The sequence below is a fragment of the Gopherus evgoodei genome, chromosome 2, assembly GCF_007399415.2.
Source record: "Gopherus evgoodei ecotype Sinaloan lineage chromosome 2, rGopEvg1_v1.p, whole genome shotgun sequence".
NCBI lineage: Eukaryota > Metazoa > Chordata > Testudines > Testudinidae > Gopherus > Gopherus evgoodei.
The window spans coordinates 32,027,028-32,047,145 of record NC_044323.1 but is presented as its reverse complement, the minus strand read 5'-3'; the positions used below and the strand labels follow the sequence as shown (position 1 = coordinate 32,047,145).

Genomic DNA, 20,118 nt, shown 5'->3' with positions numbered 1-20,118 from the left:
GGGATATACAAACTAATTTAAAGGGCCAGCTTCATTTTTATTAACAAACTTCTTAAAGAAATAAAATGTAAAATCCAATGATTAGAAAGTCCAGAAATAATCAGAAAATTTCAGAAGGGAATTTAGTATGAGATCTGTTTTGCTAAGATAGTAACAGAGTCCCAGGACATTATCTCTGAACACTGCTGTTGTAATACACACTAAAAAATAGACAGCCGGGGAACACAGATGATAAGGTTCTCACTTTCCAGGACTCTATGATACAGGTTTTGCTTACTGCCCCTGAGTAAACAAATGTACACAGTGTACACAAACAGTAGCACAAAACTAAGTTGCACAGTTTAAAGAAACTCAGTACATTATATTACATAGTTAACTATTATATATTTATATAAATATATATAGGCATGTCAGGAGACTTAACAGTTTCCATATGAGATGCCTGATAATAAAGTGGGAAGACAAAAAACCAAACACAGAGGTGCTGCAGCATGTAGGACTAACACTTAAAAACTATTATCAAGAAGTAGTAGTCGCGGTGGCTTGGTCATGTCAGGAGAATGGGAGGAGATCGTATCCCCAAGAATATTTTGTAAGGAAGATGCAAGATGGCCCTAGAAAGCTGGGCACCCTTTATGACAGGACCATGACATGTGCAAAAATGGTATGAAGTCATTCAACATCAATGTAGAAAGCTGGGAAGAGTGCGCGCAGAATCCCGTTCAGTCTGGAGGGAATATCTGGCACTGGGTACAGCTCAACAAAGCAGCTTTCATTCAGAGGATGGAAGCAAAGCTAGAAAGAAGCAAGCAGCATGCTGTAATCTTGGACTCCAACTCAGACAATACATGGAGCTATGAAATTTGTAATAAGCTGTGTTGCTCCCTGCCTGGGCTTGTCAGCCATAAGCTGATTCATTGGGCACCCGACTAGACCTTTGCATGTACGCCATGACCCAGTGGATTGACGGATACCTGTAACTATTGTATACATACACAAATAAATATTAACTCAGAGCTCTCCTACTACATTTAATCTCCATACCACAGTACAATGTGTCACATACTGTAGGACACTGGGGTGTGGCTTGTGTTAATTACACTACTGTTATATCATTACAGGAAACAAGGTTACATAATCTACTAAGTACAAAATACAGTGAAACCCCGCTATAACGCGATGTTTGGGGTCCAAAAAATTCCATAGCGATAAATGCAGGGTCGTGGTATAGCAGGGTTTCAGGCCGGTCAGTTTAAGTCAGTGGTCCCCAATGCAGTGTATTGATGTGCGCCACCTAGTGCCTAGGGCCCAGCAGGGGAGAGAAGCCGCGGCCTCGTGCCTGCCGGGGACAAAGAACTCCGAGGCTGCAGGCTCCGGTGCTCTCTGTTCCCGGCAGGTGCAGGGCCGCAGCTTCTCTCTGGCTTCAAGAGAAGCCTCTTGAAGTCGGAGAGAAGCCACAGCTCTGCACTTGCCGGAGACAGAGAGCATCGGTGCCCGCAGCCCTGGAGTTCTGTGTCCCCGGCAGGCGCTGAGCCGCAGCTCCTCTTGAAGCCGGAGAGAAGCTGGGACCCCGCGCCTGCTGGGGACAGAGAGCACCGGCGCCCAAAGCCCTAGAGTTCTCTGTCTCCAGCAGGCGCAGGGCCGTAGCTTCTCTCCCCTGCTGGGCACTAGGCGGGGGCACATCAATGTCCCGGAGGGCGCCATGGTGTTGGGGACCACTGGTATCAGGCCTTAAAGGGGAGCCAACTTATGATCGCATTATATGCGATTTCGCGTTATGGCGGGGCGCGTTCTTGCGAGATTTGACTGTACAAACCCTGTGACTTTAAGCTCCCATTGTGTGAATACTACAAATAATGTCCTTTTTCAGAGTTAGATTGTGTAAAATTTACTCATGTTGGTGAGTAATCTAGGCAATGGTGATAACTATTAGGGTGTCAGATAGCAAACAAAAACATTAATGTTAAATAGACCTTTTGAATCTATTGACCTATAAAGGAATGAGTTAAGTTATATTAAGTAAATATTTATACAAAGAAGTTACAGAAGTCATACACCTCACTACATATTTTAACATCAGATGATGTCTGAGGAGTGAGGCAAGATTATCAGTCTATGTTATAAATTTGAGATGAATAGGCTGACAAAGTGTGACAAAGTTCTAAAGTATGAAAATATTTTTTATGCTTTAGGTATCAATAATGATGCAATGTTTAAATCATAACACAATATCCAATACTGTAACTATAACAAACACTAGCTGTTAGCATGGTCCACATTCATAGTATTCTGCAGCTGTATTTTAAATCTGTATGACTGAACAAGCATATGGTCTTTCCTCAAACTGTAATGCTTGGTCCTAATCCACTCTCAGATATCTTATGCACAGATGAAGAAAGCCACTTGATTTCTTCCTGGAGTCAAACACTTTAGTCTGTTCCAGGGTTCTGTTTCAATTGGAGGAGATAAATGCCTCCATTTCAAGTGCATTTAATTACAGTATAGGAAGAGGAATTCTGGGGTAGGTGTGGTAGAATATTATATGAAGTTTTTAAAATAGTAGCAAAGTCCCTTTAATTTAAAATCTATCCTTTGCAAAAGAATATCCTTGGGATACATTTGAATTACATTTTAAGCGTTGTAATTCCAACTAATTAAATGTCTCCTGTGGAAGTTACTTCTTGCTTCAGGACATTTCTTTGTGAATGAGAAACCCACTGGACAACATGAACTTGTCAGAGCTTTACAAAACCAACAGATAAGAAGTACACATACTCAGACATCTTATCAGTAAAAGTAAACTTCATAATGTTTTATTGTGTTCACCTAAATGATGCAGTTGCCAAAAACCTCTAGACCTATTGCTAATTAATCCTGTACCGCCTGGGTACCGCTAGTCTTACATTCGCTGTCCTGTGACTGACCCTCTTCACAACGAGGCTGGTGGGAACACGATCTTCGTGCAATGCAGCTGGGCAGTGAAGAGATTAAAGCAGAGATGGAGGAAAACAGGAAATACTCCATCTGGCCCTAGGTACAGCTGCAGTTATAAACTGAGTCAGGAGAGGAAGTTCCTGCAACAGAACTATAACCTCCAGTTACCGTATAAACCAAGTCCTGAACAATTTTCACTACTGAAAAAATACTCAGTTATCCCAGGAGATTTTAGCTCTTTGGAAACTGCTCTATAGAAAATTTTCCACCAGGTATGCAGATCAACCCCTCCTCCCCCCCTCCAAAAAACTCGCACAAAACACCCCACCACTTTTCAGGAGTCAATATCAATTCTGTTTGTAATAATATAGTAGGGCTAGACATTGCTCAATAAACTGCATAAGGACAACATACAGTTGCACAGACCAAGGAGTAGCCCTAGGATAGAATTATGACTATAAGGAATCACAGCTCCCTCCCTGCTTCCCCCTTTGCCCAGCATGGGGGAGTGGGATGCAGAGGAGGGAAGGATGAAAGGAAGTAATTAATCCAGAGCCCATTACTGAATGTAGCATATTCTTTTCTGGCTAATATGTCGGGGGAGAGGTCAAGATTCTCCCCTCTCCTCACTGCCCACCTGCCCAGGGATAGGTGTGTGGCAAGAGTATCAGGTACACAGTCCCTTCTCTCCACTCATGCCCATGCCCAAAGTCTAGCAAGATCAGCCATGCAGGAAGGTGAGGAGTTTCTGTCTTACTCATGATTACCCAGCAGGGCTACACAAAGAATCTGTTACAGTCTGTCCAGCCATTCCCTTCTTCTGTAGCCAAAAAGGGCATTCAGCTATGTTAATGTGGCTGTTAGAGTCATACTAGTGCAATAACAGGCAATATGTTATACATGGGAAAATATGTTATTAAGACTGTCACAATGAGTTTAGCTAGTTAAAACTAAAAAACAGAGGCCCAAAGACTAAAGAGATATTGTCTAAGTACTGGGATGAGTGCACATAATCAATATGCTATGCGAGAATATTCACCAGGAGAATGGGATGCCACATAGTGGCAAATATAATTGTGAAGGCGCATGCTATGACTTAAGAGACCTTCTGCAGAGCCCCGACCTGGAAGGTAAAATAAAAAGGCTAGAGGCTCAATGACAGCACCACAGGAACCACACTGCATAGACATTGTAGTCTGGGAGGAAAAGGTTTGGAACAGAAAGGCAGAAAGCCAGAAATCCTCGTTGTAAGACAAATGCAGGAAAAACTGAATCCATGTCCTATCCAAACCCCAAAAAGTGCCAAGTTCAGAATCATAACTCAACCATTACATGGGTATATAGTAATCCACTTAACTCTAGTAATCACTCAGCAAGAGGAACAAGATAATTGCATAAGTATACATCATTAAGGGGGAAAGACAGTTTTCATTGATGTATTCTGGAGAATACCAGCAGTCACTGTTTACTGGGTGAACATGCTAACAAAAATTCAACACATTTTACCAAACTTATCTGTAATGGGGTAGCACCCAGAGGTCCCAATCAAGAAGCTGTAACACATCAAAGAAAACAAGCTGAATTTGTGTAGAGCTGACTGAATTTATCAGAGTAGATAGCCATTGTAAAACAGCGTGTCTCTTTGTTCCCCCTCTAGACGCTGTACCCCGAGTACAGGTTTATCACCTCACTCTTGCCGCCAAGCTTTAGCAGACTCATTAGCCTGCACACTTGACCCAGCCACTGCAACAGGACAAACAACCACATTGACAGAATAGGTTACAACTTTATAACTCCTTATGAAAGGTGATGGTTTAGTTTCTTAAAATAATACAATTGGGACCAGAGAACAGCCTTTAGACTCAGTCCATTAAGGCCTCAGTGTTGAAAAATATGCACAGTCTATCGCTACCTGAAAATATACAGTAAAGTATAGGTGTGGATAATGAGAAACTGGCATTTTTTTGAATAGCAGGCTGAGTGAAACATGCTAAGAAAGTTTAGGCATTGTCTATCACCTCAGACCAAAAGCAGGCTGTCACCTTGCAACACAGGTGTGGGACAACAACAAAAATCATACGTGCACAGCAAGGCCTTGAGAATAGAAAGCTTCATTGCTCTATGCCTTCAGTTTTATAACAGTTAATAGGTACTATGGTACCTTGACTGTTGAACTTGCCAATGCATAAAACTGAGCATCAAAAGGACTATAAAGAGGTAACTCTGCTAGACGGAGCTACTTCTGCTCCTTCACCACCAAAATGGCTATTGTCTAAACAGTCATTAACTCAGACACAGGAACATATACAATAGTGACTATTGTATACCTGTTTAACTTACTTTTTCATCCTATCCCTATTGAAAAACAAACAAGAAGCAAGCTGCTAATATAGGTTAAATTTGATCATAGCATACATATATTACTGTCAGCTAAAAACTGCTGAATCCCTGTTGTAGGGCATTTTATGGAATCCTATAAGGTGTTGTAGGATAATTTGGAGAATTCTAGACAGTTTTTGAGAACTACATTAACTATATGCATCATCCGAGGTAGAAAATCTTACTATTTATATATTTTACTCACACTTTTCACTTTAATTCATGTATTTTTTACCAGTCATCAATTAAAAAGCAAATCATAGTTAAGTCATAACAGTGGTTTCAACATATTTATACATTTACTAAAAGACATTTGAAGAAAAATATTTATTGTGTAAATTTAATTTCTTAACACTTTTTTTGAACTGCTGTTGTAAATAACTAATACCTCTCTACTCAAATTCTTTTGTGAATGTCAGTAACAATTACAATCTACTGTTAATACTAACTGTCTTTCTTGCAGTACATTTTTCCTATTAATACTGAGTCTCTCCTCCTTCCTAGTATTTGAAAAAGTTGACTGAAACAGACAAAACCTTCTGGAGCCTTAGAAAATGGGTATGTGTGTGATTTGCAGGTATAACACATCCTCACCTTGATATTTGGTTTCGACAGTAATTTCAACAGCTCTCCGATCTCAGTGTTCAACGGCTTGCTCTGCAGCTCCTCAGCCAGCTGTAAGGGAGATTGAATTGACATAAAGAACATTAGCAAGTGCATTGTTTTACCAAGTGGCTCAGTGACAACTGAGAATCTATCCTGTTCAAGGTTATTACTTTCCAATATGTTCAAACAGAAGCCAGCATGAAGAAAAACAAACTATCCATCATTGCTCTTCTTTTCTGGCCCTCAGTGGACCAGATTTAAGCCAGGCCTTTCGGCTCAGTTTAACTCAAGTAATCATATCTGGCAACAGTACAGCCAGATCACATTCTGATTTATAGCAACGAGAGCAAATCCCAGCACTTCATTTAAGTGAATGGTCCTTTGCGTGCAGACAAAGGACTGCTTGTAAAAACGACTGGATCAAACTCTGACACTGTCTATAAAAAACAGCTTCTGAATGAGGTGGTGAAATCCACACTGCATCCAAAAACTCACAGTAGCTCTGCTGTTTAGGGCTGGTGTAGGGAAGCAAAGTGCCCCTACAGAGCAAGCAGCCTGAACCTTTTATTATGTTTACACATACATGGCAAGCAGCTCGTTAAAATGTAAAGCAGGTTAATCATACTATGGCCTATAACAGGTCACCAGCTATTAAAGCACACAAAATGTACAGAATATGTCCTAACAAGATCAGTAATTTATGTTTGGTAATATTACAGTGTTGTGATTTGATAAACAATAGAGCAACAGTAACATTTAATCCCAGAGCTACTTTCCTCGTGTTTGAGTTTTTCTTATCACTAAATTCTTCCCTAATTTTGATTTAAGGTGCATATTTTTACTACTATAAGATTTCAGATGTCAGCTATTTTTCCAGGGCAGAGAAAAGCCAAAACACATTTCACATCACTAATCCTAGTCTAGAATTATGAAGTTTTACGCAATACCTCATCCAAAACAACTTCATATAATCACTTTTTAATGTTGAATCAATACTATAAAAAATGTCCCAAAGAAAAATGGTTATTTGCAGCAAGTAATTTTATTTATCTAAATCAGAGGTGAGCAAACTACAGCCCGCGGGCCACATCCAGCCTGTGGGACCCTCCTGCCCTGCCCCTGAGCTCCTGGCCCAGGAGGTTAGCAACCAGCCCCTCCCCTGCTGTTCCCCCTCCCCCACAGCCTCAACTCACTGTGCCACCAGTGCAATGCTCAGGGCAGCAGGCTCTGAGCTCCTGGGGCAGTGCAGCTGCAAAGCCCGGCCTGATCCAGTGCTCTGTTCTGCGCAGTGGTGTGGCTGGCTCCAGCCGGGTGGCACAGCTGTAGCACTGCCAGCCACCCATGCTCCAGGCAGCATGGTAAGGCGGCAGGGAGAGGGGGAGTTGGCTAGAAGGCAGGGGAGTTTGGGATGGTGGGCGGGGGTGTGGATAGGGGTTGGGGCGGTCAGAGGGCGGGGAACAGGGCGGTTGAATGGGGTGGGGGGGAGAAGTCAGGAATGAGAGAAGGGGTTGGATGGGGTGGCGGGGGGACAGTCAGGGGCGGGGGTTCTAGGGTGGTCAGGGGACAGGGAGTGGGGGGGGTGAATGGGGCAGGAACAGGAAGGGTTGGATGAGGCAGGAATCCCAGGGTAGGGAGAGTGGATGGGGGGGGGGCAGGCCATGACCCTCTCCCCTAACCGCCCTCCAAACAATTTCCAAAACCTGATGTGGCCCTCAAGACAAAAAGTTTGCCCACCCCTGAGCTAAATACTAGAGTTAAAATTACTTCCAGTTCACAGAAATCAAACTAAAAGATTTTCAAAAGAAGTTGCTACAGTGACTAATGTAACTTTTATCCAATATATATCTCCATTATACATTATCAAATTCTAAGCATTAAAAATATAAAAACAGCCAATAAGAATAATTTCCATATATTTTCCATTACCCTTACAATTCAGACTTAGAATTAATAAGATTGACAAAAAAGTTCAACATATACATTCTAATAACTGTTTAACTCTGACCCACACACACAAAAGTTGATCGTAAACATCAATAAAGTACTTTGCTATCTATATAAGAGCTAGGTATTATTATTATTATATTAATGTATTAATATGTAGGAGTTTACAATGGGAAATCAGCTTAGAGGTCAGCAGAGTGAAGTGTTTCAGGCACATAAAACCAAGCAACAATGCAAACTAGTGACAGGTCTAGTGTAGTATGGTTTTTCAGTTAGTTTTAAGAAGCTGAACATGATCTGTGATGATACTAGCTCCTAGTGTCTTCTGGGGCAGTTAAGCACTGCAGGTTCCCTTTGTACTCTCTTTCCTTGGCTTTACATTCCTCATTACTATTGATTAAAGTCTATCAATGGTAGCTTCATTGACAAAGACATTCCTTAATCAGTAAGATTGTAAACAGGTTCAAATCAGTTTTTTTCCTTTAATCTGTGTTACACACAATGGTAAACTATAGAAGAAATGATCCTCTAAGATAATGGACATATGCACAGGTGTGAATATACAAGCTTCAGAACAGTTGTATTCCACAATGAGGAGGAAACAGAAAAATCATGAGAATTTTAAAGCGTTTTTTAAAAACATTTTTATAAACTGGGGGTGGGGGGGAAGGGAACACAATCTTGTTCTCACCTAAAGTCTTCAGAAGGAAATACTATACCTATAAAATGCTATTACTATCAGTTAAAGGCAGAATAAACCCCACAATAGAGCAACTCTGGGTTCTGAGGGAGTCTGAGTCCTAATATGCTTACAGATGAAATCTCTTGGCCAAAGTCTTCAACTTTTGTCTTCTGTCCTCTAATCAGAGCAGTTGAGTCCTTTCTTACTGTCGCACACCCTAGTCTTCCATCTTTTAACTTTCTTTTTTAATATGATGCTGTTCCAGTGGTCAACATTTTAATTCAATTCATGGTTCTTGGGGTTTGGGATAAATATGAGAAGGTGGATTAGTTGGCACAGATAGTGCATACTTTTTAACACTTTGTGAATTTACAGCATGGATATTTTTGGAACAGTGTGTCTTTGCTGATATGTTCTTGCTGCTTCCATTTGTTTTTTGTCTTTAATAAACATTGCCTCCTGCTCATGTTGGAAAGTTTATCATAACTAGCTTCTGGTTACGTTTGGGTCTTCTGAAAACTTTTCTGTTCAGTGATCTTGTAATTCTGTGTCTTAAGCCATAATGGATGTCACTGTTTTTAATTATAAATATGTAAAGTGTCTATTCCTATAAATATGTAAAGTAGGGGAGGGATAGCTCAGTGGTTTGAGCATATGGCCTACTAAACCCAGGGTTGTGAGTTCAATCCTTTAGGGGGCCACTTAGGGATCTGGGGCAAAAATCAGTACTTGGTCCTGCTAGTGAAGGCAGGGGGCTGGACTCAATGACCTTTCAGGGTCCCTTCCAGTTCTAGGAGATAGGTATATCTCCTATTATTATTATTATTACTACAATATCAGTGGTGTTGCCTATAGGGAAACAGAAACTGAAGAGAATGTTTGCTGGTACGTGTATAAAAGACACCACAGCTGTTGCTGCATTTTTGGAAGAAGTACGTTATTTTGTAGGGGGGGGGGTTAATGTAAGGGGTTATTTCTGTGTGACCTGGGCAGTGTACTTTGGGAATATGTTGTTGCTATGACTGATCACCTGAATACATGGAGGACTGCAGGAACATGAGTCTCAGAGATGCTCTTCTGAAATTCTCCCTTTTAAGGGAATTGATGCATCTTATCTAATACAATCTTCACCTAATTTTATAGAAGGCAACCACTACAGAGAGGAGAATATAAAGCAATCCAAAGAAACAGAAAACCAGAGCCAGAGATAGTGGAAGAGGAGAGGCCAGGCCAGAACAGAGGTAGAACAGAGAGGGGATACTGGGGTCAAGACATTTGGAGGTTTAAAGCGACAAAGTTGTGAAAGCCTTTACATCAGCACAGTACTGGTTCAAATAACAGTTTTAAAGGGATCTGGTTTCTGAGTGAGCATTTGCATTATAATAATATATTTTCTGTAGTTTTTGATTTTATGTTAACCACATAGTATAGTCTGAACACCATGGCTTTGTGATAAAGTGTGTACAGGCCTCTGGCATAAAAACTTTACCTTATAAGAAACTGGGGTAGGCATGAAAATGTTTAGATTAGAAGCCTGGTTGCAACTGCTTCCTTCATAATGACTATCAAAAGCCTTAATACCAATCATAAGAGTAAAAACAAACTCATAAAAACCCTTAGTATTTTTGGGAGCACTGTTCCATGTTTTGGTTTTATAACACATAAGAAATACTACATTTCTTATTAATAAGAATATTTCCTGTTTTTCTAATTATAAAACAGTTAATAACCCACAGCAGGAAAAGAACCATTAATTCAAAATCTGTTGAAACACAATATCTGTTAAACTGCTAATATGCATTGTTGTTGTAGCCATGTTGGTCCCACGATATTAGAGGGACAAGGCGGGTGAGGTAATGCATTTTATTGAAACAACTTCTGTTAGTGAACAAGACAAGATTTCAAGCTACACAGAGCTCTTCTTCAGGTCTGGGAATGGTACTCAGAGTGTCACAGCTAACTACAAGATTGAACTGATAGCACATATTCTGAGGGACCATTCAAGGTGAAGAGGCCCATTAATACATCTCTAGCCATAAGACAAATTTTAAAAAGGGGGAGGGGGCTTACAGATTGCTGTAAAAAACCATAAATGCCGTGTTTTTATTAAGACCATGATTTTCAGTGTCTAGCTAGGTTATGGATTTAAGCTCCCAGGCTTGTCTTTTGAAAGTGTTATGCAGGACTCCTTTGAGGATGAGGATGGATTGGTCAGACAGAGTGATATGAAAAACACCTGCAGGTGAACACTTTTCACAAAACAATCACTCTATATCTGACCTATTTGTCCTCATCCTCAAAGGAAATCTGAACAACACTATGAAAAGATGAGCCTGGACACTTAAATTCATAACTTTGCTAGACATTAAAAATCATGGTCTTAATAAAGACATGGCATTTATGGCTTATTACAACAATCTGTAACCCCCTGTCATGAACACACAGTTAAGGGTTAATTCCTCTTTTACCGGTAAAGGATTAAGAAGTTCACATAGCTTAGCTGACACCTGACCAAAGGAACCAATGGGGGGACAAGATGTTTTCAAACAGAGAGGAGGGAAATCAGTCTTTGGTCTGTTCAGAAAAGTTTGTGCCAGAGTGAAATATCCAGGAATCAGCCATCTAACATTTCTTAAAAGTAGTAAGTATTTAGAGAAGGAACGCATTAGATTATGTTTATTTTCTTTTGTGATGTCGTTTTGCATAGAGGGAGAATCAAATTGGGTTTCTTTGTGTAACTAAGGTTTTGCCCAGAGGGACATCCTGTGTGTTTTGAATCTGTTGTCTGTGAGAGTAGCTTGCATGCTAATCTCACAGAGGTATTCCTTTCACCCTTTTTCTTTAATTAAAAGTCTTTTTTTAAGAACCTGATCGATTTTTCCTTGTTTTAAGATCCAAGGGTTTTTTGGATCTGGGCTCACCAGGAATTGGTGGGAGGTGAATCAGTCTCAATCCTTCCAGGAAAAGGGAAATAAAGACTGGGGAAATAGTTGCAGGGAAGACAGAGTTTCAAAATGACTCTCCCATAAACGTTTGTTTAAACTATTTGGTGGTGCAGCTACTAGATCTAAGCTGATAAATAAGCTTAGGGGTTATTTTATGCAGGTCCCCACATCTGTACCCTAAAGTTCAGAGTGGGGGTGACACCTTGACACCCCCTCTTTTTGTCCTATGGTCACAGGGGTATTAACAGCCACTTCATCTTGAATGATTTCTTAGAATATGTGCTAACTACTTATGTTAAACTATCTGTTCAATCATGTATTTAGCTGTGATGCTTTTAGTACCTTTCCCAGACCTGAAGAAGACCTCTGTGTAACTCGAAAGCTTGTCTCACTCACCAACAGAAGTTGGTCCAATAAAAGATATTACCTCACCTACCTTATCTCGGTTATATCGCTAATATGCTTCTAAGTCCTTGAAGGCTTACTAGTTGTCAACAAGAGTGCCAAAAACGTAATGCAACTCTAATCCCCCAATTCCATGTATTTTAAAGTTATACAAAATATGTTGTGTACAAGTTAGTTTACAATCCCATAAAAATGCACTGATAACATATTCACACACACAAAAAACTGGGTTCTGCTTAGCTTGAATTCAGTAGAACTCCACACCTTACAGGAATGGGCCCATAATGTGAACTGTTCAAATTACACAAAAAGAATGACAAAAGCACTAGAAACCCTAGGTATCAACCAAAGTCAAATCTTAAAAATTACCATTATGCAGAAATCACAGAATCACATCTCTAATGCATATACTTTTTGTAGAACATATATTATTAATTTTTCATTATGTATTTAGTGTAGTAAAGATCAATGGCCTAAATTTTCAGAACTGAACAGTGATTTGGAGTGCCTTATTTCTTGGTGCCAAAACTAGAGACATTTTAAAGGGACCTGATATTCAGAGAGCAGGTGCTCAGCACTTCTGAAATCAGGCCCATTTCAAGTGCTTAAGTTGTGTACTCAAAAGATAAGGCACTCAAACTCTAACTTGGTTTACCCTGTGTGACAAGAGGTTAATGAACAGAATTTTGGGAGTACATTTTTATGACCTTTCTAGTTTTCAAAATAATTATTTGCCTAAATGCAGTTACTTCAAAGGAAACGTTGTTAATGTCTGATGCTGCAGCAAATTTTTAATTATATTTGATACATCACAGGATGCAGATATCCTCTTACTGAAACATGATTAAATTCTCGTAAATTGGCTTTTTCAATGTTTTTCATTGTTTCAAACATAGTGATATTCTTGATTTTCTAAGATATGTTGTAAACCTAAATATGTCAACAGTTTCTTGCCAGATAAACAAATGGCTTATTTAAAATGTATGGGCATTATATAAAAACAGTAACTAAGCATTCAAAGAACATTTATGAAATGCAGCAAGATTCAAAGCCTCCATGTTTGAAATTAATCCTAAAACATATTGCATTTATCAAAAGAAAAAACACTGAAATCACCAATTACAACAAAGACTGATGGATTTCACTTAAACCACAGTTTAATAAACATTTCTCTCTCCATCCTACCTCAAGTTCAGTCATAGTTTATACAGGTGTGTACAAAATTCATCTGAATCCTAGAATTAACCAAATAGCAAGAAATGACAGGCTGGATTTTTTTTTCGTTTAAAATAAAAATTATAGTAACAGGAAATTAACTACTCTATCAATGCCGACCACTTCTATAATTTATTTTTAGTTATAAAGGTAATTTGGAAAGCTCTAATATCCATAAATCACTACTATTTTTTTTTCAAACAGGTATTTTTTTGGACAAGCCCTCCTTTTTATATATATCATATGCCTCGTTCCTGTAGTATTATCTGTCATTTTTCTTGTCCTGTCAACAGTACAGCTATCTCATTTGTCTTTATTTTTCCAAAGCATTCCTCTTGTCTGTGACCTTCTCAAAACACTAATAGTTGACAGCTTTTCCCTCCCAGTAGAATTCCAACCTGAAATTTCTATTACGTAGTTACCAAAGCAGAACAAGAGGCTATCTTGCCATGTTTTTACAACAGAAAAGTGAATAAAAATCAAAGTAATATCAGCAATAAGCCCAGTGATGACAGCACCTTTGGAAACATTTGCAGCTTCTTATGATTTCAGCTCAGAGGATTACATTCATATGTTTGCACTATGAGAAGTTCTGCTTGCAGACAGTATTTTGGGAGACTTGGTACCAGTGATCTCAGCAAGGGACACTTACATCATCTGCCAAGGCTGCCGCACCATGGAGTATGGGTACAGGGCTCTGTTTTTCAAAGTAATGCAGTTTCTCATGAATCTGGAAGACAATTGCACAAAAAAGATAAGTATGCTTAGTAGCAAAGCAAATATGACAACACAGCCGTATTGAGTTAACTGATCTGTTGAGTGTCTGTAACTAAAGAAACATCCTTTTATAAATCTGTAGGTAGCAATAATGTCAATGCAATTCATCAACCACCTCTGTTGAAGTGTAAGAACATGAAATCAGATGGAAAAAATGTTCAGTATGTAGACCAACCCACAGAAAAACTAAACATTTGTGACTTTCCCCTCAGTTCTCTATGCCTGTATTTCTGACATATTGCTTTAAGTATCTATTACATTGCTGATGAAAATATAAAGCATAAAGTGTTTATCCCTAAAATGGATATAAACCTCCCGTAAATTGTAATTTATTAAGTGGAATAATAGCCTGCCACCCACATTTTGACAGTTCAGTGGATTTGCTGCAGTCATTAAAATAATTCAGAAAGAATGGCAAAGTAGTATTAATATGAATCTCAACAGTGCAGGAAAAAGTTGTATTTCAGCAAATTAAAATACTTTGATTTTATTTTAAGTTTTTACTGAATAGTGTTGCCAAAATTTAAAAAGTTTCATAATTGTAAAATGCAATGTTCTTTGATTTTTTCAAAAGGAGAACATACATATCATTTAAATACCTTCTCTCCATCCATAAGTGAGGCATTTTAAGTAGAATTTCCACTGCTAAATATTAAAGTAGCCAAAATATTTTTTGAAAAGCCTTTAAAAATAATCTTCCTATCATTGAAAATATTTCATATCTCACTCTTTTTTTAATTTACATTGTTCACCATTGTATTTAATTTATATTGTTCACCATTGTATCACCATTATCTAGACACAAATAAAATAAACAAAATAAAAAGATGATGACATAAATAACCTAAATTATCGTTAACATGTAAAAACATCTAACCCACTAGAACACTGCCCCCACTTCTCAGCACAAGCATGGACTCCAACCAGTAGAATCAGCTACAGAAGCACTCAAAGCAGAGACTGCTGCACTGGTGGGAGGGGTTACAATAAGGCCCAGCCCGGCCACTCCTCTCGCAAGCAGCCACCTCCCTCTGGACCCAGAATTGTGCAGGGAAGACTCCAAGCACACTCTGGGGGTGCTAGGACTCAGGTAGTGTCTCCTTCCACCCCATCCCCCAACCATTCAGCCTTGGGCATAGATTTCCTGCCACGAAGGCAACCAATGCAACAAATCTTCTTACTTTAATATTTGCCTTTGTACCACTCAAATGCATTAGTTATACCTACGTAGAAAATATTTCATACATGTGATACCCAGGGGTGAAAGTAACAAAGGACTTACTGGTATGCCGGAGTCCTGAGCGGGGGCGTGTCCTCAACTGGAAGGGGCATGGCCTCAACCGGAAGAGATGGGGCCTTTAAATCACCCCAGAGCTCAGGGATGAATTAAAGGGCCTGGGGCTCCAGCCACTGCAGAGCTCTGGGCCCTTTAAATTACCGCCCAAGCCCGGCTGCCAGAGCTCCGGCAGGGATTTAAATGGCCCGGGCTCCCTGCAGTGGCCAGAGCACTGGGCCCTTTAAATCCCTGCCCAAGCCCGGCTGCTGGAGCTCCAGCGGGAATTTAAAGGGCCCGGGGCTCTCCGGAGTGGCAGGAGCACCGGGCTGTTTAAATCCCCACCCAAGCGCACCTGCCGGAGCTCCAGCAGTACTTTAAAGGCTGGAGCCCTGGGCCCTTTAAATCACTGCCGCGGAAGCTGGTCCAGTCCTGCACAGTGTACTGGCTCTTGCTGGTACGCTGTACCGGACTGGACCGGCTTACTTTCACCACTGATGATACCTCAAAACTCAACACTACTGAAAATTACAAGAGGTCACATATATTAAAATTGCAGAAGATAACTGAATAACAGAAAAGATAGTGAAAATGGAACCATTCAGTCGTAGTATCACTACCCAACTGGGGAGAGAAATTAAGAGATACAGGGCAAGGTAAAAGAGATCTTTTCAGCAGAAATATTAAATAGAGAATGGATGAAGTAGAGAGATACACAGGGAGGCTGTCCCTGATGGCAGCAGCAGCAGCAAAGAAGAAATCTCTTGCACCAGGGAGGTAATAACTGGAAGATCAGATAGCTGGGAAGTACTACATGAGAGAAGAGAGCTACATTGTATAAAGGTAGCTTGTAGCAAGTCCATGTAAGGTTTTTAAAACCTGGGAAGGCAATTCTGAACTGAATTAGGAACCTGAAATGGCAAGTTAATGAACTTGTACTTTATATTTGCCTTCTTAAAAAGCGAGATATACTAAGATAAACAGAAAATTTGTCATGTAAAACTGCTCCCTTTATAATTCTTTAACGAGGTAGGCACATTTTGATGCAGTTTTGGTCATTAAGGTAGACTCTCCAACTCTGTGAAAAGACTGGAGACAGTGCAAGAGGGTCTACCAACCTAAAATTCAGCATTTTTTATTATGTTGACATGCTTAATCAGTGCTGATAACAGAATTGACATTTCTGGTTCAGTATCTGCTGTAGGTATGGCACACAGCCGCTGATTTAGTAACTAACGTGATTTGCAGTATAATATCTTCTCATATGAAAAAAGTATTTCCATTTTGTTTTCTCCAGTATACATATAATTACATTAAAAAAAACAGGTTAACTACCTTTTGTAACTGTTGTTCTTTGAGATGTGTTGATCATGTCCATTCCATTCTAGGTGTGTGTGCGCCCACGTAGATAGTTGTCGGAATTTTATGCCGTAGCAATATCCATAGGGCCTGCTCTGGAGCCCTCTGGAGTCTCATACTTATGCACCGGTATATGAGGCACCACCAGCTTTATGCCCTCTCAGTTCCTTCTTGCCAGTAACTGCGACAGAGTGTTAGGAGAGTGGGTAATGGAATGAACATGAGCAACACATCTCTAAGAACAACAGTTATGAAAGGTAGGTATCCGTTTTTTCTTCTTCAAGTAATTTCTCATGTTGATTCCATTCTAGGTGACTCACAAGCAAAATCTCCAGAGTTCACAGTAGTGCAGTTTGCAATACTGCTCTACCAAAGCCACATCATCCCAGGACTGCTGGATGATTGCGTAACTGGACATGAACGTATGGATGAATGATCAGGTAGTGGCCCTGCAGGTATCTTGAATAGGCACCTGGGCCAAGAAGGCTTCTGATGAGGCTTGCACTCTGGTTGACTGAGTGGCTACAATCGCCAGCGGTAGCACTTTTGCCTGCTTATAGCAAAACCTGATGTAGGCAGTGATTCATGATGAAATTCTCTAAGCAGACACAGGAAGACCTTTCTTTCTGCCTGCAACCATGACATAGAGCTGAGTCGACTTATGGAACAGCTTAGTCCTTTTAACATAAAAGGCTATCGCTCTCCTGGTTTCCAGAGAGTGTAGTCTATACTTCTCGTCTGACTTATGAGGTTTCAGAAAGAAGACTGGTTAGAATATGTCCTGGATACTATGAAACCACAAAACTACCTTGGGCAGAAAGGCTGGGTGTGGCCTCAGTTGAACTTTGTCCTTAGAGAACAAAGGTAGGGTGGCTCCAAGGTAAGTGCTCTAATTTCAGAGACTCTACAGGCTGACATTATCGCCACCAGGAAGGAGACGTTCCATGAGAATAGCAGAAAGGAACAAGAAGCCAACGACTCAAAGAGAGGACCCACGAGCCTTGACAGCACAAGGTTCAGGTCCCAAGGTGGTACAGGGTCACGGACTTGAGGTAGAGCTGCTTCAGACCTTTTGGAAACCAGACCGTCATGTCATGAGCAAAGACAGACCTGCCCTGAACTGGAAGGCGTAAGGCAGAAATAGCTGCCACGTGGACTTGGACTGATGAAAGAGAGAGGCCCTGGAGCTTGAGGTGCAGAAGATAGTCCAGGATCAACTAGAGTGAGGCCTGTTTGGGTCAAAGAGTTTGGTCCGTGGCCCAACACATGAACCACTTCCATTTGGCCAGATAAGACGCCATGGTGGAGGGCTTTCTGTTAACCATCAGGACCTGTTGAACGCAGGCCAAGCTTGCCTGCTCTTCCACAGTCAACCATGCAGCAACCAAGCTGTCAGGTGCAGAGCTGCTAGATTTGGGTGCAGTCGCTGGCCGTGGTTTTGGGAAAGCGAGTGCAGCCAGAGTGGTAGTTGTAGCGGAGCTGCTACTGAGAGCTCCAGCAGCGTGCCGAACCAGTGCTGGTGAGGCCAAACCAAAACTATCAGGATTACCTTTGCCTTGTCCTGCTTGATCTTCATGAGGATTCTGTGGATTAAATGGCACTGGCAGAAAGGCGTACAGCAGAGTCCTCAACCAGGGGAGCAAGAAGGTGTCAAACAGGTAGCCTCTGTTGATCCTGTGAATTGAGCAGAAGATGTGGCACTTCTTGATTTTAAGTTCACCATGGGAGTCTCCCCCCTTTGGAAGATTACACTGACTACTTCCAGATGGAGTGACCAGTCATGGTGAGACAAGAAGGTCCTGCTGAGATGATCTGTTAACACATTCCTGGGCCCCGGGAGGTGCGAGTCTATGAGATGAATGGCATGTTGCACACGAAAGTCCCACAACCAAAGAGCTTCTCGGAAAAGGGCTGACAAACAGGCTCCACCTTGCTTGTTGATATAAAACATTGTTGCATTATTGTTTCAGGATTTCTACCACCTTGCCCCTCAGGTGAGGATGCCTGGCAGGCCAAGCACACTGCTCTGAGCTCTCTGACATTTATGTGCAGAGAGTGTTCACCTTGTGAACAGCGACCTTGCAAGCTGAGATCACCAAGGTGAGCTCCCCAACCCAGGTCCAAAGCACTGGAGACCAGAGTCACCAACAGGGATGGAGCTGCGAAGGGAACATAAGTACAAGCTGTCATGTGGCCCAACAACTAGAGGCACATGCGGGCGGTAATGAGAGATCAGGTAGGACATAGTCTGGAAATGGGCCACCAGGAGAAAGTCTCTGGCCTGCACAGAGTCAAGTATCTCTCCTATAACTCTATACGCTGTACAGGGGGTCAGAGTTGTTTCTTTTCATTTATTAATAGACCCAAATTGTGACAGGTGGAGCGCACCAGATCGAGATCCCTTTGCACCTGGGCCTGAGACCGTCCCTTTATGAGACAGTTGTCAAGATATGGATAAACCTGTACCCCTTGACACCTCAAGTAAGCGGCTATGGGCTCCATTCACTTTGTGAATACCCTCAAGGCAGACGAGAGGCCAAAGGATAGTGCTGTGAACTGGAAATGGTGCTAGCCCATCACGAAGCAGAGAAACCATCTATGCCCGAAGAAAATGGAAATATGAAATTATGCATCCTTCAAGTCAAGGGCAGTGTACCAGTCTCCTGGATCCAAGGAGAGGATGACAAAGGCTAGGGAGACTATGCAAAATGTCAATTTCTTGAGATATTTGTTGAGGTGAAGCAGCTCCAGAATGGGTCTTAGGCCCCCTTTTGCCTTTGGGATTAGGAAGCGTTGGGAATAGAACCCTTTTCCCCTTCACATCGTGAGGGGCCTCCTCTACACCCCCAGTTGTAGGAGGTGTCCACCTCCTGGATGAAGAGTTGCTTGTGAGAAGGATCCATGAAGAGGGTCGGGGAAGGTGTTATTGGGGGGTGGGGGGAGGAAGCATGGGTGGAAAATGCTGGAGAACTGTAGGGTATAGCCTAACGCTACTGTGTTTAGCGCCCAGCGGTCTGATGTTACTTGGGCCCATGCAGCCAAGAAGTCACACAAATGGTTTGAAAACAAATGGTGGGATGGACTCAGAAGTTTGACTGGGGGATCGTCCTCACGCGCACCATCAAAATGCCTGCTGAGGGCCCCCTTGATGTCAAACGGAGCCAGACTGAGCAGGCAAGGGAGATGAGGGGGTATTTAAACTCTCTATTTTGATCCTTTTTCCTATAGGCACCCTGTTGTGGGGGTCCCCAGAATCTGAGTGGCAGCCCCCAGAATCTGAGTGGTGGCAGCTGTGGCTGCCCAAACTGGTTCCTAGTAGCTCGTGGCATATAAAGACCCAGTAAGCATAATGTGGCCCAAGAGTCTCTTAGTCCATGCAATCTTGCATTGGTCTGCTCCAAAAAGAGAGCATTCCCTTGAAACAGGAGGTCCTGAATGGACAGCTGCATCTCCTGAGAGAGCCCCAAGGACTGCAGCCACAAACTGCATCTCATGACCACAGCAGAGGCCATGACCTCAGGGAGGAACGATAGCTCAGTGGTGTGAGCATTGGCCTGCTAAAGCCAGGGTTGTGAGTTCAATCCTTCAGGAGGCCACTT

The 20,118-nt window shown here is 41.5% G+C and overlaps 1 protein-coding gene across 5 annotated transcripts in view; it reads right to left on the bottom strand.

Annotated features, from left to right (window-relative positions):
* Positions 1-20,118, bottom strand: part of MPP7 (membrane palmitoylated protein 7) — a 360,464-nt gene that overhangs the window by 146,460 nt on the left and 193,886 nt on the right. For all 5 annotated transcript variants that reach the window (XM_030550282.1, XM_030550284.1, XM_030550285.1 and 2 more), the window contains 2 exons: positions 13,763-13,840; positions 5,908-5,988 (listed from right to left, as the gene is read on the bottom strand). In XM_030550282.1, coding sequence (XP_030406142.1) covers positions 5,908-5,988; positions 13,763-13,840 — 159 coding nt within the window. The remainder of the gene's footprint in view (positions 1-5,907; positions 5,989-13,762; positions 13,841-20,118) is intronic.